Genomic DNA, 24,770 nt, shown 5'->3' on the forward strand with positions numbered 1-24,770 from the left:
ATTTGATATCGTTTTGATAAAACTGTTGAAGACAAAAAAATCTGCTCTTTTTCACCAAATTCAATTTTGAATTTGGTGAATTATTGGAGATGGTCTAATGGTTGTATTAAAGTGTGTTATATGACAAAAAGCGATAAAAATAAGACCAAAAAATGTGTGTTAAGAGTTTATTAATTTAATGACCGAATGGTGATACAATAGATGTGTTAAGAATATATATATAAACAATAAAAAAAATAATCTAATAATTTAAAAGTGTAATGGGCCCACCCCACTGCATTGTCTCAGCTTCCCTCTCTATCTCTCTCTTTCTCTTTTCTCTCTCTGCTGGCCAAATCATTTGTTAACTATGGTCATCTCATTAGCATCTGACACTAATGTGTTGCACTGTCTAGGCCATTAATGGCTCCATTGGAGTTCAAAATAAGAGTTTCACTAGCTAAATTTTTAACAGTTGACACAAACACATTCACTCATGGATCCATTGTTGATGCTCTAGCTAACCAGAAAGAAAAGGTTTTGAGATTTTGAGAAAATATTTCAAGTCTCATAATTTTAATAGAATTATATTAATTTTTATTTTAATAAGTCTAAACGGATTGAAAATTAATATAAATAATGTGAAAATACAATAATAAATAAATAAAAATATACATTTTAATGTGAAAATAGTGATAACATCATTTTTTGATCTACATAACTAACCAATTATTGATAATAATAATAAAAAAAAGTTATGTCAATTAAAACTAAAAAAACATAATATAATTTTGTAAAAAATGTGAAGTTTGTTATATTTTTTTTCCAAATCTTAAGAAAGATCAATGTAATTTACTCAAAAAAAAAAAAAGAAGAGAAGTCTTGGAAAATGAGTTAAAAGTTGATTTTTTAAGCTTTTTAAACCTTTTTTTTAAAAAAAAAATGTTGAGAAAAATAAAAGGGTGATGTGATCAAAAAAAATTTAAAAGTCAAAAAAACTAGCTTTTAGACAGGTTTTCAAAATAGACCAAAATATATAAATAAATTTGGTAAGAAAACTTTTAATTGGAAATTGTAAGAATTAATAGGTATGTCATATTATTAATGATAGTAGATAAGAACAAATTTAAGCAAACATGATTTTTTTACAAAATGAGACACAAATATGATATAAAAAGTGAGCCTTACATATGTCAGATTTCATTTCATATGCGTTATCTATTATCTTTATTTGACATATATATTTTAACTTTTGTTTGAAAAGTGATGTTTTAATTAAAATATGAGTTAAAATGAATATTTATAGGAAGGATTTTTAAATTTTTTACGATAGGTAAAAAATTGTGTGAATAATACCAAAAAAAAAAAAAAAAAAAAACCGACCAACATCTCAAATGGATGTGAGTCTTTTTAATGACCGATTGAAACCGACAAATAATCAACCCGGCTAGTTTTGTTGGGTCATAGCGTAAAAACGAAGAGAACAATGGTGGACTAGAAAATACAGATAGTTGAGGTCCCGAAAAGTAAATAAGAAAAGTCGGGCCAATATGTAATTATCCATGAACCAAAATCAAACCTCTCTCGTGTTCCAGAAGTTGAGCCAAGAGAGAGAAAGAGGAGAGAGAGTAGCAGAAAGAGGAAGCAATCAATCCACAGTCCCTGCACGCACTATCTCCAATTGCCAACAATGGCTTCCTGTGCGACCACTTGGAGTATGTCGTCTCTTCGATCAGCCCTGCCTTCCGTACAAAGGCCTCACCATCATCGTCCTCCTTCAATCGGCTTCTCTGTTGGTTCGTCCTTTACCTCTCCTTCTTCGTCCTGCCTCAGAACCTCTCTACCCAAACCCGAACCCAAAGCACTTCGCTCTTTCCTTGGCCTGGCTCCTCTTAACCCCCTTCTCTCCCTCACCTCTGAAGGTACACATACATTTCCTTCTAGGTTGCTTAATTGTTTATTTCACATATATGCATTAAACAAACATGTAATTTCAAGTTCATTGCTTCGATTGCAAGTGAGCTTTTCAATTTTAGTAACTATCTATGTGCTATTATATGTGTGAATTTGTTTTCTATTTTCATGTTAATATTGTTTTGTTCAATTGTGCTACTTATGCCTTTCCTGCTGATACAATTTGGTTTTTTTTTTTTTTAGCAGCACATGTTCAATTTTTTTTGTTAGATTCCTTGTTTGGATTTGGGAGTGTTTAGCTGTGGTTAATTGTAATTATGGCGGTTGATCTCATGGAATTGAGAAACTGGATGAAATTTTGACAAGGCTTTGTTGAGTTGAGTTGAGTTGAGTATATGTTCTATTTGAGTCAGGCTGTGTTTGGCTGGGGGATTTGGCAATCCCTTTTCCCTTTCCAAATCCCTCCCTTTTCCCTTTCCTTTTCCAAATTCCTTCCCAAATACCCCAACCAAACACAGCTATAGAGTGCACTTCATTGACTTTAATTGATTCAACCATCTCATTGAATTAATTACCTTTATTTTCTATTTTGGATGAGAACCTGTCTTTATATGCTACTTCTCGCACTCATAGTGACAAATTTGGGACCTATAAATTTGTAGGACATAATAGATGCAGGGATTGTTCTAAGGAATGTGGAGAAAAATTATGAAATATGGAAATATCTAGACATATTGAACATATGTCATTATTTTATACTCTTTTCTAATAGTTGGAGAGTTTGTAATTCAAGAATTTTTTTTTAACGATTTCAAAATTGCTTGACTTACCCAAAAAACAAAAGGGCTGCAACTGAATAAGTTGAGATTCATCATATACTTGCATTGCATGAGCTTGGCTTTCTTGATATCCTGTTCAATGCTAACTACTACTAGACCTTGAGTGGTTGCTTAAGTTTGTCAATTTTTTCAACATGGTCATAGAATTGACTGGTAAGTCTGCTGCACTGGGCTACAAATAATATTTATCATTTGTCCTGAAAAGGTTTTCAGATATACTCTCTTCTAGGCTACACACTTCTTCAGGAGTTGGGATGTAACTCATTTTCTTTTTGAATCCTATAATGGAATTCTGATAACATTTTTAGTTCATCTTCTAATTGATTCATGGGCACAATTATGCATTGCATAATTCTTTTTGCTTGCTCATTTGGACCTCTTTCAGAATTTACCAGCTTTGGCCACGGTTTCACCATTATTGACAATGGGAGCCGATTCTTTGCCATGAGACACGGGAGGAGAGTACCAAAACTCAATAGGCCACCTGACCAGCGCCGCGCACTGTTGCGAGGCCTCACCACTCAGCTCCTGAAGCATGGACGCATCAAAACTACTAGAGCAAGGGCTAGTGCTATGAGGAAGTATGTTGATAAAATGATCACACTAGCTAAAGAAGGATCGCTTCACAAAAGGAGACAAGCCCTTGGCTTCATTTATGAGAAGCAGATTGTCCATGCGTTGTTTGCTGAGGTCCCAGAAAGGTATGGTGAACGGAATGGAGGATATACGAGAATAATCAGAACCCTACCGAGGCGAGGTGACAATGCACCTATGGCCTATATTGAGCTTGTCTAGCTACAAAAAGCTTGCTCATTCTTTTTCTTCTCTTCATATGCTAATATTTTGTTGTAGTGGAATTCCCATTGGACAGATCTTTTGAGTCTATATTGTGCATTCTGTGACTTTCATGGTGCATTTGATCTGTATGATTCTTTTATGTTATGGGTAGTGCTTGATGTCAATTGTAATCTAGTGTTCTTTTCCACATATTGGTGCAGTGAAGGGAGCTGCAGTGGCTGTGACATTAATAGTAGAGGTCATTAAAGTGCGTTTAGATCTTGTTTTGATGTTCAATAGCTAGTGATCATGGTTTAGCATTCAAAACTGTTGTTGGAGTTCTCTTTAGGAGAGGGTTTGAATTTGAGTAGGGTGCTTTAGATTGATGAAACAAGTTGTGATTGTTGAAAATTTGGTTTTTGAAATGATATGCTTCTTCACCCAGCTTCTGTTACCGAGGTTGCCTCATAGTATAAGAGGAATATGTGGACTAGTGCTTAAAGACAGTGGAATGTATGTAGAAATTGAAATTGGAGATCATAGTATTTCAGATTTGAAATTATGGTGGTCTTCAATTCAATGAGGAAATCCACATTGGCAAAAACATCATTAAAATAAAACCTTGAGCTACATTTAGTGGATTCCTCTAAATGCTTCACCAGTGAAGAAGCATTATGGGTAGTGGGGACGAAGGGAAAAAAGAAGGAAAAAAAAGAAGTGGTGTATGACACTTCTCTCTTTTGAATATTAGTTATGAATGAATTATGTTTATATCAAACTTACAAGAAAAAACTATGAATAAATGGTTACACCCATTGATCTCTCAACTTTGAACACTTCAGTATAAAACTCTTAAAAAATAGAAATGAAAGGAAAGTAAAATATCTCCAAAGTTAAATAATTATTCAATAATTTCTGAGGTCATCTCAAAACAAGTTAGTCTTGATTAATAAGGCTTGGTTTGAGAACTTTCATTTTTAGGCCTCGTTTGGCAAGAGGCTATTTTAGCCAATTAGTCAAAAAGTTACTAAATTAGCCAAAAAACCAACAACCCATACCAAAAAGTCAAAGATTCTCTTTTCTCTCTACTTTTTGCACATCTTTTCGTAATTAGTCAAAAAGTCATCCCAAACATACAAATTTTTTTTACCTACCTTTTTAGTCAAATAGCCAAAAAGTTACTAAATTAGCATGTTCCCAATTAAAAAATTAAAAAGTGATAATAATAAATTGTCATATTAGTTTCTTTATTCACAATTTTTTGTAAAAAATTAAAAAATTATTAAAATAACATTTTCTTAAATAAGGCCGAGTGTCAACATGATTAAAAATAACTTCAATCGTCTTATTCAACTGATAAAAGATAAAATCTCAGCTAAAATCAACCTAATTAATTGAGACTGTCATATGTGACATTAGTGGTCCAAAACTAGTAAAAATTTTCCATCAAAATTAAACGACTTTTTAATTTCCATTAAAATCAAGTAAAAACAGTGGGCGCCATACAGATGTTTTTTTTTTTTTTTTTCAACGAGATGGGATAAGGTGAGAGAGAAATGTAGATAAGGGTGGTGGTTCATTTCTCGCATTTCTTTTTGCCACTGCGACTTGACAGAGAGAGAACAGAGGGGAGGGGGGAGAGAGAGAGAGACGCACACACAGACACACCCTTCATCATGTTTCTTTTGGGCATCACTACCTTGAGCTCCTTCTGATTACCATACTCTCCCATCAATCTTCACAATCCGAAAACAATATACAATCTCAGAAATCAGATCTCTCCTCTCTTTCTAATCTTGTGAACTGAGGTGAGTAGTTGCAATTAGACCCTCCACAAAAGCTGCAATAATGTTAGTAGCTTCTGCAGCAACTCTAAATTCGGCCTCAATGGCCGCCTTGTCTGCAACCGTGGCCACGCACAGTGGCAGAAGCCGCCTCCAACGGCCACAATCGGTGCCACTATGGTCTGCTCCGCCGCAAACTCTGACCAAACGGAACATTATCTCCACCACATCCAACGGCTGGGAAACTGCCACGTCTGTGAAGACAGCTGTTGCTGCCGTTGATTCCTCCGATCCTGCCGAAAAGGTCAGAAGTCCTGTTCACTCTGGTTTATTTTATACATTTCTTTAAAACATAGGCAAACAAAACCCTTTAATGATTAACATTATCATTTCACTATGATCATGGGTTTGTTTTCCTCAATTTGGTATTTGAAATGTATATTTAGTTACATTGATATATGCATAAATAAGGGCTTCATATATCAATTTTGAAGAATTTAAACTCTACTCAGGAGACCAGAGGTTTGCAATTATTAGTGCTCAATAGGTAAATGCTATATAAACATAATTTGTCTATATGAAACAAATTGATCTTTTCATTTTATGCCAAAACACCCATTAGTCTAGTTCTTTTCTTTTTTATTTTGAACAGCTCATTAGTCTAGTTCAGAAATATGAAAATATCACAGCCCACATTATCCTCTAATAATTTTTTTATTTTTATACATATATTTTTTGTAAATCATTTTTCCTGTTGAATGTAGGTAACCCTTTTTTTTCAACCCCATTTCTAAATTATCAGCAAAAACAGTAGTCGAAGATCTACATCCCACTATCATTTAAAGTTTTTCATGATTAAATTCCTGTCTCAGAAACTATTTAATGGGTAATTGGCTTGTTTGCCTCACAATCCTTGCCTGTGTTCCTCACTTTTGCCGTCACATTACAATTATATTATGGAACCTGACCGTATCAACTGAAATATGATAAAAGGGAATGTTACAAACCATTCGCTCTGTCAGTGACATAGACATTGGGAATTTGGGAGTGCACATATTCAGATTCGTATACTTGTTATAATTGGCTTTATAATCATGATCCAAGATATCAATTCAATACCAGCCAAATCATCACTTTTTATTAGCAAAAGAGTAATTGGATGATTGGATAAAATATGCAATTTCTCTCTAAGCTGTCATCTGCTCACTTTTTAAGATGCAGCAACAAACCAGCACAAGGTACTATTTCGTTGTAGCAAACGCGAAATTCATGCTGGATGAAGAGGAGCATTTCCAGGAGCAGTTGTCAGAGCGGCTTCGTTACTATGGAGAGCGTGACAAAGAGCAGGACTTCTGGCTTGTGATTGAACCCAAGTTCTTGGATAAATTTCCAAACATTACCAAGCGGTTAAAGAGACCCGCCGTTGCTCTTGTTTCAACTAATGGTCCGTGGATCACGTAAGGACACCCTTTCAATTGTTGTTATTCGTGATTTATCTCACTAATTTTCCCTTAAATTTCGCATCCTGCAAGTAGCAGGATTTTGGTTTGCTTGAAGTGGAACCCTATAACAAAAAAAATGTTGGCCTTTAGTGATATGGCACAATAGAATGCCTAGTCAGTAATCAGATGGGCAGGAAAAGAGTTTATTCAGCAATTTTAGTGTGTCAATCAGTTTTTATGGTAAGTATATTCTAGCAAACAAAAGGGTGGGCTTTTCATAGCAGTAAAGTTTTTCCATTGTGACCTAGCATCTGTGTTAAAAACACATAAACAACCTTTCCGCATGTGGGGATAAACCTGTATATGTTTAACCCTTTCAAGACTCTGCAATAGCAGAAGCCTTGTGCAAAAATCCTTCTTGGACCCCACGATAGCGTGAGCTTCATGCACTGGGTTGCTTCTCTTTTTTTCTTTTTTTTTTCCCATAAGATTATTTTAAGGAAAGGCTCATCAAGCAACATAGCCTCTAATTCTTCTTCCTTCCTTCATAACTGCCATCAAGTTGGTGTGCCATTTTAAGTCTTTTGGCTGAAGAGATTTTGGACACAGTACATTTGATCTTATCTAATGAAACAATAACATTAAAACAAAGTTAAAAAAAAAAAAAAAAAAAAACCATTAATGTATTGTGAATTGCATACTCTGCACAAACTAGAAGCATTTCATTTATTTACCAACAAGAATGTTGATGCATGATTCTGTTGCTACACAGGTTCATGAAGTTAAGGCTGGACAGAGTTTTAACAGAAAGCTATGAAGCCGACAGTCTGGAAGATGCGTTGGCATCAAATCCTGTCAAGCTAGAGTTTGAGAAGCCAGAAAACTGGGTGGCACCGTATCCAAAGTACGGGTCTGGCTGGTGGGAGCCCTTCTTGCCTCCAGGATCTCAAAAGCCGAAACCATGATTTTTCCTCCTTCTTCGTGGCCGCCTTTTGACCAGCAAGATTTTCCAGCATGTGACTTGAAGTTTACAACGCTATGCATAAAGCTTTGCAAGTTGGGGAAGACCCATTGTAATATCTAAGGTTAGTGAATGTTAAGAAGTAAAAACTAGAAGAACAAGCATATGATGACTGAGGAGATGTATGCATGACTACTGGAAATTTAGCTTTTCTTCAAGTATTTAATCTTAGAAGCTGTTTATTTGGTTTGGTTTATCAAGTTTGAAAAAAGAAAAAAGAAAAAAAAAGGACTTGCCGTTGACATTATCTACTTACAGTGTGCTGCTATGCTTCATAATCAAAGTTCTGTTTAGAATATATGCCTTGCTTTGTCAGAAGTGGCTTCTGGCTTGATTCATGTTCTTAATAGATAACCTCGAGGCTGGCATCCAGCGCTTCCTCTCAGATTTTAGTAGAAAAGTAAGCTGGAATGCAAAGTGTTGCGTGTTTGGTTCTTAGGATGGTTAACTTACTTATAGACCACTGTGCATCATCGTTGAGAGATTTTAGGCACCATTTTCCATACTGTTCTGCTTTATTTAGAATCACGTCTCACATACGTGACATTCCAGGTAATGTTTTAAAAATCGGATCGGTAAGCGAATCGGAAAATGGATCGGGTGGACGGGTCACCGGTTCAACCGACGGGTTGAACTGGAATTGAACCGTGACGTAATAAATATATTAAAATTATATTTAAATAAAAATATAAGTAATAAAATTATAAATTAAAAATATTAAATTATCTTAAATATTTGTCTTAATATTTTTTTTACTAAAAAATATAATAATATATTTTCAAATATTATTAATTTCAATTTTGGAAGATGAAATCAAATATTTAATATTCCCTCCATATGATTTTAATTCAAATAATTTGATTGAAAGGAGAGTAAAAATTTTGGAGGGACATCAAAATTTCAATATTTCCTCCAATACATTTGATTGAATCCTACATGGATTTCTTAAGTCTTTTTGAAAGAATTTTTTTCTTATAAATAGGTGAAGACTTTCACAATAATTTCATCAATGCTCTTAATGAGATTCCTCACAAGAGGAGACCCTTAAAAAAGAGTTTCAAATTAAAATTTTCTTATATTCTTGTATTTTATATATAATATATATATATATATATATATAAAAAATAAGAAAGAAAAGAAAGAAAGAAAAACTGGAAAAAAAAAAAAAAAAAAAAGAGTAGCTGGACCGGTTCGATCAACCCGTGATCGGGTCAATCGGTTCACCGATTTAACCGGTCGGTTCACCGATTTTCAATAAATAGCCTGATTTTTGCAATTAACCGGTTTAAAAGGACTAATCGGACCGAAATCCCATCCGGTTAACGGTTCAACCAGTTGAACCAACCGATTCGATTCGGATTTTAAAACCTTGATTCCAGGCAATGATTAACACGTTCCCACAGCATGTGAATTTCCCCTTGGCCTGGTCCACTCACTGCTGGAAAGCGCTGCCACGTGTCCTCCGCGATCGCCGCACAATTGTCATGCTACTAGTTCGGCTGTGCAATGGAGTAGCTCGGATTTTGTTAATGACCATTCTTATCAAACTCCTTAAAACATAGAAGATATAAGATATTCTTTTCATATTTGATAAATATTTCTCTTTAAAGGATTTGAAGTTGGATTTGGTTCTTACCAATAGGGAGGAGGAAGCGAATTTGAGTAACTTTTAAAAAAAAAAAATTTATTTTAAAGCAAAAATGATGCATCATATTTCTGATTAATTATTTTTTTAATACATTTTTTCATGTATTATGCAGTGGTGTTTACGCCTACAGGCTGCAGCTGCTTCCTCAAATTGTAATATTTCTACTCTTACCCAAAATTTTAAAGAAAACATTTCAATATGTGCCCCTTTGAACCAAATTTTTTATAATCACTTTGGTTTTCTATAAAATTTCTTTCCTATTTAAATATTTAATTTAAACCCTAAAAAATATTTAATTTATTGAAAAGTTTATTTTATATACTGCATATTCAAGCAATGATAGAGCGATTACTTAAATGTGATCATCCTACACTTTATTGTTCTTTCTCTGTTCTCCCACATTAGATACTCTGTAATATTTTCTTCTTATATCTAAAAAAGAAGTTAGAGCATCAGTATCAGCCTCTTCAAAATTTTAGTCAAATTTTAACTTAAAAAGTCATTTTTCTATTTTAGCTAGTCACCCACTATATCAAGCTCTCTATTTTAACTTAATCATATTAAAATATTTATTTTATTTTTTTTATAAAAAAATTGATGAGCTATCAACCAAACAATTCTTATGTTTTATAAAAGGTAAAACTGGAGGAAATGTAAAAAATAAAAAAATAAAAAAATTGCCGTTGACCGGCCGGACTTTCGGGCGGATGTCTGGTTACACCCAAATTACGTGTTTTAGCGATGAACAGTTGCTCGCTTCATCAGACGAGTTACTGTAGTAAATTTAACAAAAAATTAATTTAGAAAAAATTTATTGAGACTGATGGAGAGAGAATTTAATAATTTATTAGTTATATTTTAACATTTTATTATTTTAAAAATACTAATTCTGATGCTCTTATATTTAAACAAGCTAAATATTACATTTATGTTCATCCATTTACCAAGAAGGAAAAGATGTTGGATTCTCTTTAATCCTTCAGTTTCGAGTTTATGAGCCCGTTACACGTTCCGCATTAATTATATCAATTGTTTATTTTTTGGGTACTTACATATAAATCATTATTTAAAAAAACCAAATTTATTCAATAAGTGTAGCCATATAATTTCATCATTTCATCTTAAAAAAATAAAAAATATATTTCATAATCATATTTATCATCTATTTTTTAAAAACAAAAGCATTAAAGTTAAGTGACTACACTTATTTGATTAATACAATTTGTATTTGTATTTGTATTTTTGTTTTTATTTTTATTTTAAATGATTTGCACAATACTTAAAAGAAAAATTAAAATTGTTTAAGACCCACAAATTTTTTTTTCACAATTTTATTCATAATAATGTGGCATGATACATGTTAACTTTTAATTTGTTACCTACTCAATTGTGTGAGACTTATCTCTCTTGTACATAAATTTAAGAATCCAATTTGTAGGTCTCCAACATGAAAAATTATTAGGTAGTCCCAGCGTACCACATGATCACACTCTTTCACCAATCATCATTCACCATGACTCTCATATTCATCAATCATCTAACATAAAATTATAATACCACACTTTCTTTACCAATCATAATATTATAGAATACTACGTAGCGGTGCTGTAGAGTACCCAATAATCACCCAACACTACTTAAGATAAATAATTCAAGTTGTACACATAAACTCAAATTTTGATGGTCTAGGCATCTATAACACCATAGACCAGATTAGAGGGAAATTCTATTTCTACACATCAAATGTTCTCTGTGTAAATCATTTCTCAAAACATACTGTAATAAATTTGAAATTTCATTTTTTACTCAATACACAACTTATTCTACCAAAAATATCCACATTTGCTTCATTCTTCACACCACCATTACCACTAGTCTCTGCTACCTCCGGTAGTTTCCAATTGTCACCTCTGACTATCGTATTCCTTTACCATCGCAACTCGATTTTTACTGCCAATGACCGATAACAGTCCCGATTGCCATTACTAACAGAGAGGGAGATCTAAAAAACCCAGATTTAGGGTTTGAAAAGAAGAAGAAGGAAAGAAGAGAAAGGAGAGAGGAGGCTAGCTATGGCGATTGTGGTGGCCGTAGAGGATGACATGATCCTAATGATGATGAGCAATAAAAGTTGGGAAAGAGGGTTGGAGAAGTTCACCGGAGGAAGATGAAGGTTGGAGAGGAAAAGTGGCAGTTTGATGGCAGCGACGACAACGATAATAGTGATATATGGTGATGTTGGGTTAGGGTGACGGCGTCTGTGTTGATGTTGGCGGTGGATGGCAGCTGTGGAAGGGTAGTGATCATAAGCAAGGGGGCTAGGGAGGAGGCGGCGCCGGCGATGACTAAGGGTTTTCGTTGGAAAGACGAGAGTATTTTAATATTTTTATTTTTGGATAAAAATATAATTTAATTTTTTTTATTAAGTGTGTGGATTGAGGTAATTTAGCGTGTGGAAATAAAATTTTCCCAAATTAAACTGTTTAGGTGGACTTATAAGGTTCAACAAGAGTCCGACTTTGATAACTTGAATAGCTTGATTTTTTTTAAGGAAAAAAATCAAAAATAATATAATTATAATTATGGGGAATTGACCCATAAATCCCATAATGTGGAATTGTAATATGATCAGTCTTGTATTTAATTTTGTCCACGCAGAGGTCCTATTACGTGTGAAAATACGTTTTGTGTGTGTTGAGGATTAGTTGTGGGAAGTTTTGTTTCCTTGTTTGCGCATGTGTCACGTTTTGAAAAAGCGTATTATAGGGTTTTGGGGTTTTGGTAGTGTGTCTTGGGCCCCTCACAATTTTAAGGTGACCCACATTCTGGCTTGTTAACGAGTCCAAAGTTGTTGACCGTGAGCAATCCCTCATTTTCGTTTGGGGATTTTGACCGACTACCTTGATTTGGTAATTCTGGCGAGTAGGGTTTTGGAAGTTAGCATATCAATTTGGTTGGCCACATTTACGAAGCCCCCACGTTTGAAGTTTTGCCCTGAAAGTGCACACACCTAGTACTATGGCTACCGACCGACGATCTTCGTTGGGTTAGTCCGTGTCACGACCCAAACCCGCCCCTTTGGTTTAGTGTCGTAATCAGCCAGTAATCCTTAGATTACCAAAGGCCTCTGAACAGAATAACTTATAATTAGGGGCTGCAGAAGCAAATATAGAAACATACATAGTCCATTGAGCTATGAAGACATATATGGGACAGAAATTTTAAACCTTTATACACATACATGTGACATCATTATGCAATAGTCATATGTCGCATTCATTACAGATACAGCTAAAAGAAACTTAGCCCCAATATATAGATAAGTAAAACAACTAACAAAAACATCTTCACGAGGTTTACAGAACTAGACTTCTTAAAAAAAGGAACCTGCCAAGGAGGCACGGTGGTTGGTTGACTCAGAACACTCCAGGCAGCAGCTTAGGCCTGGTTACGTGCTTGCTCACCTATATACATAAAATAAATAGTGAGCAGGAGCCCAGTGAATAATAACAGAGTAAAGGGTTTAAATGACTGATGTCCATAACAGATTCAGAAATCAGAGTTCATATCAAAAACAAATCTATATTCATATTCTTGTTCAAACTACATATGGAAATCAAAGTTCATACTTAATCATAAATGGTACATCCATTAGCGTTATCATGTTTGTTAGCTCCATATGGAACATCCGGTACCTGGTACTTGTAATATATTTGGACCACAGTATTATTACCCTCGGGTAAGGGCCATGAAACCACGGTATTATTACCTCCGGGCAAGGGCCTTGCACTTGTAGACCACGTTATTATTACCCCCGGGCAAGGGCCTTGTGCTTGTAGACCACGGTATTATTACCCTCGGGCAAAGGCCTTGTGCTAAGGATGCTACGCATATTTGTTAAAAATTGGACATTCATACATTGACACAGAACATAGCATTTCAGAAAGTAGATCATTTCTTGTCATATCGTATAAGAAAATACTTTAACGTGAATATAGCTTTACAAAGTTATTACTCACAGATGGCTCCACTTGCAGAATAGACATATCAGATAACTTGTGGCGCGTGACCTACACACATATAGCAGAAACATATAATGAAACACACCCTCGGTTGGTACTTAACTTCTTTCATTTCATTCTTAGTGTGTTTCTAAGTCTTAACCTCTTATTGAGTTTTAATCATGGCCTAGGAATGCCTAGGATGCAATATGGATGCCAAAATGCACTTTGGAACCCTTAACAAAATTTGGTGAAAACAGGGATCCCGCTCGAGTGCAACTTCCTTCACTCGAGCGGACATGCACACATGTGAGGGCCTGCTTAAGCGCAGCTTCCTTTGCTCGAGCGGTTTGCAAACTTTGAAAAAGTACTGGTTGTGTGATTTTCACACTCGATGGTCGTTCGAGCGTAAGACTAAGGTCCTCGCTTGAGCGTAACTCTTGTCGCTCGAGCGATCTGCAAAAATGGTAAACTTCTGTGAGCATGCATTTCACGCTTGAATGGACTTCTAGTCGCTTGAGCGGAAGCATAAGATCATAGAATGGTCACTCGAGCGCAGCTTCTGCCGATCGAGTAGAAGTGTAGAATCTGGAATTTTCAGATTGCACTCCCAAGTTCTAAACTCGAATTACACACCTTAAAACTCATCTTTTTGGGCCAAAACTCCAGAAAACATTTAAAAACTTGTAAAATACCATGGTTTGAAGATCATTTCACTAAATCAAGGCCCAAAAGCATGCTAATTGATCAAAACTCTAACTTGTAATTTATGAATATGCCATGAACATGACATGCATGAATTACTTTGAACTAAGGCTTTCCAAAACATGATTAATTAAGGTCAAATGGTAAGAAATGTGATGAATTCTCAAAACCAACTCAAGATAGACATATGCATGTGACAATTCTTTAGAAATCTACTCAAAATGCCATGATATAAGCATGCATACATGATTTGGGTTATAATTCTATAATCCTAGCTTCATTTTTATGTCATTCCACCTCTTTCACTAGAATTCTTACAAAACTAATTCAATTACACAACTAAGGGTTGGATATCTTACTTTAGATGCTCAACTATGCTCTCTTTAAAGTTAATTGATTGAAGTTCCTAGCCAAATCTCCAAATTCTCAAGCAATTCCTTTGTTTGAAGTCACTTCTCCTTAGTCTCTCTCTCTACACGTTTTTGGGCTGAAGCAAGAGGAAATGAGAGTGCAACAGTCTATAAGAGATATTGAGGTGGCCTTAAATAGGCTTGATTAAAGAAATTAATTAATTAGCTTACCACTAATCTAATGAGCATTAATTTATTCTAATTTACTCGTTCCGAACTGAATTTTAATTAAACCTACCATAAAGTTCCAAAAATTCCAATTAATACGTAATTCAAGTCAATTTCGCAATTGGATGTCGATAAGGCTTTCAATTCACTGTACAAAACAGAAATAGAAACAGATATTCCTATGATAGACAGATAGAAACTCATATAGCACATAACATATGCAATTAACTCAAGATTTCTTCTTGATTACTTATTAAGCATAATTAATCATGGTTAATCAGTTAATCATGGGTCGGGGTTGTTACAATCTGATGCCTGGGGGTTCTGGTCAGTAGTGTGCTATCGTTGTTATTTTCATTTTGTGGAAAATTATCTGTCATATTCTAGTTTCCAAAATTTGAGACGTATGCGTATGGGGGGTTTTCAGAGTTGTTGTGTGTCGCTTGTTTGGCATAATCGGATCCTAAATTTGTCGATGTAAATATGGAATTGAACCGCTAATGCGTCGTTGATGCACATCAAAAATCCCTCACAACCCCATTAACTTTGCAATAAGAAGCGTATCCCCAAATTGTAGTGGCAATGGCTGTTATTAGTGGTGTGGCACATAAGATTGTTCAATGGTACATTAGATGTTAACAAAGCCGACTTCGATGACGACACCGCGAAAGAGTAAATTCCACATTTGTGCATTTGATTTTGAAATCTTTGTTATATGTGACCGTGGTGTTGTGTAATATAGGGTTTTTACTTGATTACAAACTTTTTATGTATCATTTGTGTGTATTAACTTGTGAGAACACTGTTGGGTTTTTATGTTTGTTTCTCATTTTGATATCTTGTTATTATGGTGTGACATGCTATGTTTAGTGTGCATGTGTCCCAAATTTGGGAGTTCTGGTTTGATGTGGGTGTTGGTGTGGTGGTGGGAATTTGTGGGATATAGGTATGATGGGCTGGGAACTGTTGTGCTTTTGAATGTGGGGTGTGTGTGTGTGTGATTGTGTGTAGGCATATGGTGCATAGTTATGGCGTATGTGGTGTGACAGTGTGATATGTGTGGGAGTTTATTCGATCTGTGATGAATTTATTATGTGTTGACGTGCGTGAATGTGTATTGTGCCGTATGTGGTAGGGTGTACAACGTATGTTTACATAAGTGTTTTCATTAGGTGTGTGAAATTAGTAATGTGGATATGTTCATTGTGATTAGAAATGTGATTGCTTCTTGTTTTTGTATTGCAGAAGGTGTGGGAACATCTAGCCCGTAGACAAGATCAAGGGAGAGGACTCGATTGTATGTTATTGCTAGTTCACCATCAAAGAACATTGGGCCAAGGATTCAAGGTCGTATATTGTTCAAACATGTGAAACCACTTCAAAGTGTGCCTGTAACCATGAAATCTCGAAAAATACGATTAAATTATCGGTCAAATATCACTGGGATAGTGAAAATTGTGTCCACATAAGTTTGATGGAGGCACATTGCTTCCATCTGAGGAAAACTCCGTCTTACCTAATGTTCGAAGCCATTATGGACAATGATCTCAAACAGTGCGAGTTCAAAACATGTGATGAATTAGTGTTCAAGATGATTCAAAAGTTCATGTCAAACACTGGTTGTCTCCTTGTTGGGAATGGGATGCTAACGTTGAGGGACAGTGAAATCAGATTAATATTTGGCTTGCAATGTGGTGCTCAACCGTTAGTAATGATTGCCGGGGCCCTGTCCATCCTCTAACTTCATACAGTGACATCAGATTAATATTTGGCTTGCAATGTGTGATGTTGCCAGGTGTGAGATGTATGTAGTCAAAAGATGGGTACATACATCAATTAAAGAAAAAAAAAATTCTAATATAAGTATTTTTTTTTATAAAAAAAAATAAAAATAAATTATTTGGTCTTATTAGTATATGACTGCCACATCGCACGATCACATCGTACACGGTCTCAATGAACGTTCACTTTCACATTTAATTACATTTTTCAAAATACAAATACTCACGAACCCTAGAAATCCACAAAATCCTGCTTATATTTGATCTTTCCAGAAATAAATGTAATCAATGGAATTCAAAAATCTTTTTAAAAAGGTTACACAAAGAAAGGGTAAAAAGGTCACCAAATCCATTTCAAAATTAGCAAATGAGAACTTGCAGGTCATATTACCAAAAAAAAAAAGGACTTCCCAGAATATTAAAAAATAAGGAGGACTTCTTAAATTAAAATCCTCCCAAATTAGATTTTTTAATAATTTCTCCTATAATTATTTGAATAATTTAAATTTTTTTTTTGGGGATTTAAATAGGGAGCTTTTTCAGTAAATCCATTATCTAAGAGTCTTATTCTATAAGACCTATAGTATTTTGTAATATTCCATTAGGTCCCATTTCATAATAAAAGACCAAAAAAACCCTCAAACAAACATGCGCCTATCTCTTCTTTGAATCAAATAACTGTCTCTCTCTTCCCCTCTCTTCTTGCAGGAAATCACGCAAAGTATCTCCACTATTCTAAAAATCCAAAGTCGTATTCCATATCGTCTCAATGCCCAGAAGACTGTCATTGTTCCATCGTCACATCATTGCACCATCTCATTATCTTCTTTGTCGTCCCTATGCTGTCGGTCGCCAAAATCGTAGAATTACCATTGTTGAACATCCGTAAGGTCTATCTTCATCAAATCACCTTCGACGACAATTTGTGATAACGCAACCGTCGAAATAGGCCAAAAACGTAAGTAATCTAATCATTTTTGTATGTAAACCCTAAATCTCTTTTTCAACAAACAACATTGTGAACTTTCACAAATATCCCCTGTTTCTGTTCATACAACATATAGGAGTCCATATTGTTAACTTTAATCTGAACCCCTCAATCGTAATCCCTAATTATATGGATTTTTTCACCCAAAAACATTACAGTTGCCAGTATATTGTGTTTATAATTGTGAACATTCAAATGGTTTGGAAGAATGTTGGCCAAACGAAATTGTTTCTGTTATTGTTGTTGAAAACTGTGAATATTCACACGGATTGAAAATGTTTGAACAATCAAATTATTTCAGATATTATTGTTGTTGTTGTTGAAAGCTGTGAACATTCACATGGATTGAAAATGTTTGGCCAATCATTATTTTGTAATATTATAGTTATTTTTTTCCTCTCCTGTGAATGTTTGCCATGTTGGTATTGTTGATTGTTAATGGTGATCAATAACTTGAACCTTCAATTCTTGATTATTTTCCATGAAAGTGGCATGAAATATGGTCCTTGCGAATATTGACACTATCCTTCCCCCCTCTATCAAATTGTTGTTATTAACCGTAGTGAACATTCATATTTAAAATTCCTTATGTCAGATGTTGTTGTGATACATAATTATATTATGAACATTCATTACTATTACCCAAAAGACAACCTAAGAGGGGGGGTGAATTAGGTTTTTACAATTAAAAATTAATAATACCCTAATAAAAATTATGACTAGAACAATCGATAAATATAGTTAATGAAATAAAAATAATTAAAATAAGTGTTCTAACAACTATGTTAGTTAATGATTTTAGCACCGTGAAAATGTGAAACATAGTTACAACAATTTAAATAAAATAAAGAGATAAGGGAAAGAGAGGCAAACAAATTTGTAGTGGTTCGGCTTCAACTCGGTCTACGTCCACTCCTCAAGCTTCACTTGAGATTTTCCACTATGCTCTACCTTCACGGGGGTGCAAACAACCTCTTTACAAATAGAGCAATCCTCCACGGATTTTACACAGACTTTCTAAGTCAAGAACACTGAGTGTACTACACTCTTACAAGGTTGAAAATAATGTGTTTTTGCTTTCACAGAAAGCTACAAGAATTATCTTTCAAAGATAGATATAAAAATGAAACTCTGGTTTCTCAGTGTATAATTTCTGAAAGAGGATGTAAACAAACATTGAAGAACACTTCTCAGAGAATTTTTCAGAGAATAGATGTGAGTGATTATAGATCAAAGAATATTTTCTGATTTTTTTTTTATAACTTGTTTACATTAGAGGCTTTGGTATATATAATGAAATTTATAACCATTTATAGCCGGTGTATTCATTTGAATTTATAACCGTTTATAGTCATTGTATTCATTTGAATTTATATCCGTTTATAACCGTTGTACTCCATCATTACTAATTTGAATATCTTCCACTCCATCATTACTAATTTGAATATCTTCCACTTGAACCTTTGGGCCTGCTGCTGTGCTAGGTTGTTTGAATCTTAATTTTGGACTGTTTGAACCTCTGATTTGATCAAATATTAAATACATTCTAACAATATTTAGGATAAAGGTTTAGGTGAGAAATAATGGGACAAAATAAATTTTGATTCTATTTTTCTCTTTCAAATAAATTAAAACATAATTAAATAAATCATCAAAACAAATGTTGATTGCATTTTTCTCTTTCAAATAAATTATCAAAATAAATTTTGATTCTATTTTTTTCTTCCAAATAAATTAAAAACATAATTAAATAAATCATCAAAATAAATAAGTCTAACAATTACATGTGTAAATTAATTAGACACTTTGTGAAAATATCTGCTAATTGCTTGTCGGTGTTTACAAATTCAAGTACAATATCCCATTTTTGAACATGATCTCTTAAAAAATGATGTCGAATTTCAATATGTTTTGTTCGTGAGCGTTGAACTGGATTTTTGCTTAAATTGATGGCCCTAGTATTATCACATTTAATAGGGATATGATCATAATGCAAATCAAAGTCCTCCAATTATTGTTTCATCCAAAGTATTTGGGCACAACAACTTCCGGAAGCTATATATTCAGTTTCAGTCGTTGATAAAGTAACAAACTTTTACTTTTTACTAAACCAAGATACTAATGAGTTACCAAGAAAGTGACAAGTGCCACTGGTGTTTTTTCTATCAAGTTTGCATCCGACAAAGTCGGCATCTGAGTAACTAATTAAATCAAATGCAACACCTCTAGGATAAAATAGTCCCAAATTATGAGTGCCAACAAGATATCTAAAAATTCTTTTAACATCACTGAAATGTGATTCTTTAGAATTTGATTGATATCTAGCACACATACAAACACTAAACATAATATCGAGTCTACTTGCAGTTAAATAAAGAAGTGAGCCGATTATACCTCGATATTTTGTTTGATCAATGGACTTATCTTTTTCATCCTTGTCTAGCTTAATGGATGTGCTCATAGGTGTTCCAATTATTTTTGAGTCATACATACCAAACTTTTTGAGTAATTCTTTTGTGTACTTAGCTTGGTTGATAAAAATTCCTTCCTTACATTGTTTGATTTGGAGTCCAAGGAAATAATTTAGCTATCATGTTCATCTCAAACTCACCTTGCATACACTTAGCAAATTTCTTACACAAGGTTTCATTAGTAACACCAAATGTAATGTCATCCACATATATTTGCACAATAAGTAAATCATCATTTTTAGTTTTAACAAAAACTGTTGTGTCAATCGTTCCTCCAGAAAACTTATTTTCAATCAAAAATTTACTCAATCATTCATACCATGCACGAGGTGCTTGTTTCAAACCATATAAAGCTTTTGATTATTTAAAAACATAATTTGAAAAAGCATGATCTTCAAAATCTAGGGGTTATTTAACATAAACTTCCTCATTTATAAAACCATTTAGATAGACACTTTTTACATCCATTTGATAAAGTTTGAAATCTCTAAAATATGCAAATGCAAGTAACATGTGAATGACTTTTAATCTAGCAATCGGAGCAAAAGTTTCATCGAAATCAATACCTTCTTCTTGATTGTATCCTTGTGCAACAAGTCTAGCCTTGTTTCTTATAATTGTATCGGATTCATCAAGCTTGTTTCGAAAGATCCATTTGGTACCGATAATGGCATGATCTTTAGGTTTTGGCACAAGTTCCCACACTTTGTTTCTCTCAAATTGGTTAAGCTCTTCATGCAAAGCTGTCATCCAATGTTCATCGAATTCGGCTTCTTAAAAGTTTTTAGGCTCAATCTGTGAGAGAAAACCTAAGTTACTACAAATGTTTTTAAGTGAAGAGCGAGTTTCAATATTTTTTGTAGGGTCACCTAGGATTAAATCCTTAGGGTGATTATGAACAAACTTCCATTCTCTTGGCAAATCATCATTGTTTCTTCCTTCTTCTTGAGGTGGGAGAATAGGTTGTTCAATCTGTTTGTTCAACTTACATGGTTGGTTCTCTTTTTTGTAGATACATGAATCTTCCACATTTGGTTCCAAATCTATATTATCACTAACAATTTGCTTTTAAGCAAGATGTTAGTTTCATCAAATGCCACATGTATAGATTCTTCCACAACAAGAGTTCTTTTATTAAAAACACGATAAGCTGTGCTAATTAAGGAATAGCCAAGAAAAATTGCTTCATCAGATTTTGAATCAAATTTACCTAAGTTATCCTTACCATTATTATACACAAAACATTTACAACAAAAAACATGCAAGTGACTAATGTTGGGCTTTCTATCATACCAAAGTTCATAAGGAGTCTTTTTTAGAATAGGTCTAATTAATGCACGATTTAAAATATAGCATGCGGTGTAAACGGCTTCGGCTCAAAAATATTTAGGAAGATTATTTTCGCAAAGCATTGTTTTACTCATCTCTTCTAAAGTTCTATTCTTCTTTTCTACTACACCATTTTGTTGAGGGGTTTTAGGTGCTGAAAAATTATGTTCAATACCATGCTTATCACAAAATAATTCAAATTTCTCATTTTCAAGTTCTCTACCATGGTCGGTTCGAATATTAGTAATAAGAAAGCCTTTTTCATTTTGAATTCGACGACAGAGTTTTGTGAAAAAAGAAAAGGTTTCATCTTTGTATGCTAAAAACATAACCCATGTAAATCTTGAATAATCATCAACAATAACAAGGAAGTAATGTTTACCACCTAGACTAAATGTCCTTGAGGGACCAAATAAATCTACATGCAATAGTTGTAAAGGTCTAGTTGTGGATATATGAGATTTTGATTTAAATGATGTTTAGTTTGTTTTCCTTGTTGACAAGCACTACAAAAATGATCTTTTTCAAATTTAATTTTTGGAAGTCCAATGACCAAATCATTTCTCAAAAGTTTAGCAATTAAATCCATATAAGCATGACCAAGTCTTCTATGCCATAACCAACTATTTTCATTATTAACATATAAATATTTAACATCACTAGCATATAGATCATTAAGATGAAAAACATAAACATTATCATGGCGATTACCAACGAATAAAACTTTATGATCATTTGTGCTTTCAATTGTGCAATGTGATTTCTAAAAAATAACTCGATTATCTTTATCACATAATTGACTAATACTAAGTAGGTTATGCTTAAGTCCGTCAACAAGTAAAACATTTTCAATAAAAGGGTTAGGAAAAATACCGATGCTACCAATACCGATAATTTTTCCTTCCTTGTTGTCTCCAAAAGTAACAAATCCTCCATCTTTCGATGATAGTTTAGTAGAGAATGATTTATCTCTGGTTATATGTCTGGAACATCCACTATCAAGGTACCACTTTCCTTCTTTAGCTTTAGACTTAAAACAAACTTACAAGATGACAATCAAATGTTGGTTTTTGGTACCCATAGTTTCTTGGGTCCTTCTTGGTTAGTTTTGTTAGATCACTTAATAATCCAAATCTTTTTAATTCCCATGTTCATATTCTTTTTGAATGAATAATAAGATATATAATGACCTTTCTTTCTACAATAATGACAAGTAATGTGAGGGTGTGTCATGAGAGGTGATTTTTCAAAAATTGTATTGAGATTCTTTTGTTTCTTAATAGGGTCATATCCAATACCCGCTTTATCAAAAACACATTTTTGATTTCCAAGAAGCATGTTGAGATTATCTCTACCATTTACAAATTTTTCAAGTGTTTTTGTTAAATCATCAACATTGTTTTTTAAAGTAGTTTTCTCATTAGAGATAGTATCAAAATCATTTTTCAAAACAATTTTTTCTTTCTTTAATTCTTCTACATTAATAGATAAAGATGCAACAGATTTCTTCAACACATTATTTTTGGCACAAACTTTTCTAAATTCATCTTGTAGTTCATGGAATGCACTTTCAAGTTCTTCATAAAGAGTAGTTAACTCATCTTGAGTAGAGTCTTCATCTTCAAGAGTCATGAGACATAAGTTGGCTATTTCATTTGATAAGGCTTTGAATACAATTCTACTTTTCTTTTTGTTTTCAACATCTTCATGTCCTTTCATGGTGATCTCATGAGTCATAAGGGAACCCATAAGCTCATCCAATCCAAGTGTGGAGAGATTTTTAGTTTCTATAATGGCCGTGACCTTTGCTTCCCAATTCTTTGGTAAACACCTAAGAATTTTTCTCATCAACTCATTGTTAGTATAAGTTGTGCCAAGAGATTTCAAAGAGTTTACAATATCAGTAAATCTAGTAAACATACTTGAAATAGATTCATCAGAGTTCATTTTAAACAATTCATAACTATGAACAAGCATATCAATACGAGATTCCTTCACTCGGTTTGTACCTTCATATGTTACCTCAAGTTTGTCCCAAATTTCTTTTGTCGAATCACAACTTGAAATTCTATTATACTCCTTAGAGTCTAATCCACAAATAATGGTGCGTTTGGCTTTAGCATTGGCTTACAATAATTTATGATCTCTCTCATCACATTCATCTTCAGTTTTACGTACACTAATATTGTCTACTAATTTGGTAGGAATTTTTGGACCTTTGGTGACAATAATTCACAAGGCATAATCAGTGGCTTGTAGATATAAGGTCATTTTATCCTTCCAATGACTATAGTTGTTTCCGTTAAACAATTGTGGCGTATTTGTGGCTTGTCCTTCAGCTAAGGTTGCCATGGATCGAAACTCCCAGATGGTTAAATCTAAAATAAGAGTCTAGGCTCTGATACCAATTGTTACCCAAAATACAACCTAAGAGGGGGGTGAATTAGGATTTTACAATTAAAAATTAATAATACCCTAATAAAAATTATGACTAGCACAATCGATAAATATAGTTAATGAAATAAAAATAACTAAAACAAGTGTTCTAACAACAGTGTCAGTTAATGATTTTAGCACAGTGAAAATGTGAAATATAGCTACAACAATTTAAATAAAATAAAGAGATAAAGGAAAGAGAGGCAAACAAATTTATAGTGGTTCGGTTTCAACTCGGCCTACGTCAACTTCTCAAGTTTCACTTGAGATTTTTCACTATGCTTTACCTTCACGGGAGTGCTAGCAACTTCTTTACAAATGGAGCAATTCTCCACGAATTTTACATAGACTTTCTAAGTCAAGAACACTAAGTGTACTACATTCTTACAAGGTTGAAAAGAAGATGTTTTTGCTTTCACAGAAAGCTACAAGAATTATCTCTCAAAGATAGATATAAAAATAAAGCTCTGGTTTTTCTGTAAACCTCACACAGGAAAGATGGGCTTAAAGCTATACGTCTCAGTGTATAATTTTTGAAAAAGGAAGTAAACAAAAATTGAAGAACACTTTTCAGAGAATTTTTCAGAAAATAGATGTGAGTGATTATAGATTAAAGAATATTTTCTGATTTTTTTTTTTTGTAACTTGTTTGCATTAGAGGCTTTAGTATATATAATGAAACTTATAGCCATTTATAGTCGTTGTACTCCATCATTACTAATTTGAATATCTTCTACTTGAATCTTTTGGCCTGCTGCTGTGTTGGGCTATTTGAACATTTGTTTTGGGCTGTTTGAACCTCTGATTTGATCAAATATTAAAATACATTCTAACAACATTTAGGATAAAGGTTTAGGTGAGAAATAATGAGACAAAATAAATTTTAATTCTATTTTTCTCTTTTCAATAAATTAAAATATAATTAAATAAATCATCAAAATAAATGTTGATTCTATTTTTCTCTTTCAAATAAATCATCAAAATAAATTTTGATTATATTTTTCTCTTCCAAATAAATTAAAAATATAATTAAATAAATCATCAAAATAAATAAGTCTAACAATTACATGTGTAAAT

General features: G+C 33.5%; 2 protein-coding genes across 3 annotated transcripts; both read left to right on the forward strand.

The window, feature by feature from the left end:
- Positions 1-1,466: 1,466 nt before the first annotated feature.
- Positions 1,467-3,694, forward strand: LOC114268769 (large ribosomal subunit protein bL17c). Its single transcript, XM_028209994.2, has 2 exons — positions 1,467-1,901; positions 3,118-3,694. The coding sequence occupies exons 1-2, from the start codon at positions 1,670-1,672 to the stop codon at positions 3,525-3,527; spliced, it is 642 nt and encodes a 213-aa protein (XP_028065795.2). The 5' UTR covers positions 1,467-1,669; the 3' UTR covers positions 3,528-3,694.
- A 1,032-nt stretch (positions 3,695-4,726) lies between these two features.
- Positions 4,727-8,003, forward strand: LOC114268768 (protein YCF54, chloroplastic). 2 transcript variants are annotated; one of them, XM_028209993.2, is made up of 3 exons: positions 4,727-5,597; positions 6,515-6,750; positions 7,508-8,003. In XM_028209993.2, exons 1-3 carry the CDS (start codon positions 5,358-5,360, stop codon positions 7,698-7,700), a joined length of 669 nt encoding a protein of 222 aa, XP_028065794.2. In that variant the 5' UTR covers positions 4,727-5,357; the 3' UTR covers positions 7,701-8,003. The 2 variants fall into 2 exon arrangements, with proteins under 2 accessions (XP_028065794.2, XP_028065793.2); XM_028209992.2 differs by having other exon boundaries at positions 5,005-5,597; positions 6,509-6,750.
- Positions 8,004-24,770: the final 16,767 nt, after the last annotated feature.

Source organism: Camellia sinensis, chromosome 14 (assembly GCF_055761805.1).
Source record: "Camellia sinensis isolate YWXY chromosome 14, ASM5576180v1, whole genome shotgun sequence".
In the NCBI taxonomy this organism is placed as follows: domain Eukaryota; kingdom Viridiplantae; phylum Streptophyta; class Magnoliopsida; order Ericales; family Theaceae; genus Camellia; species Camellia sinensis.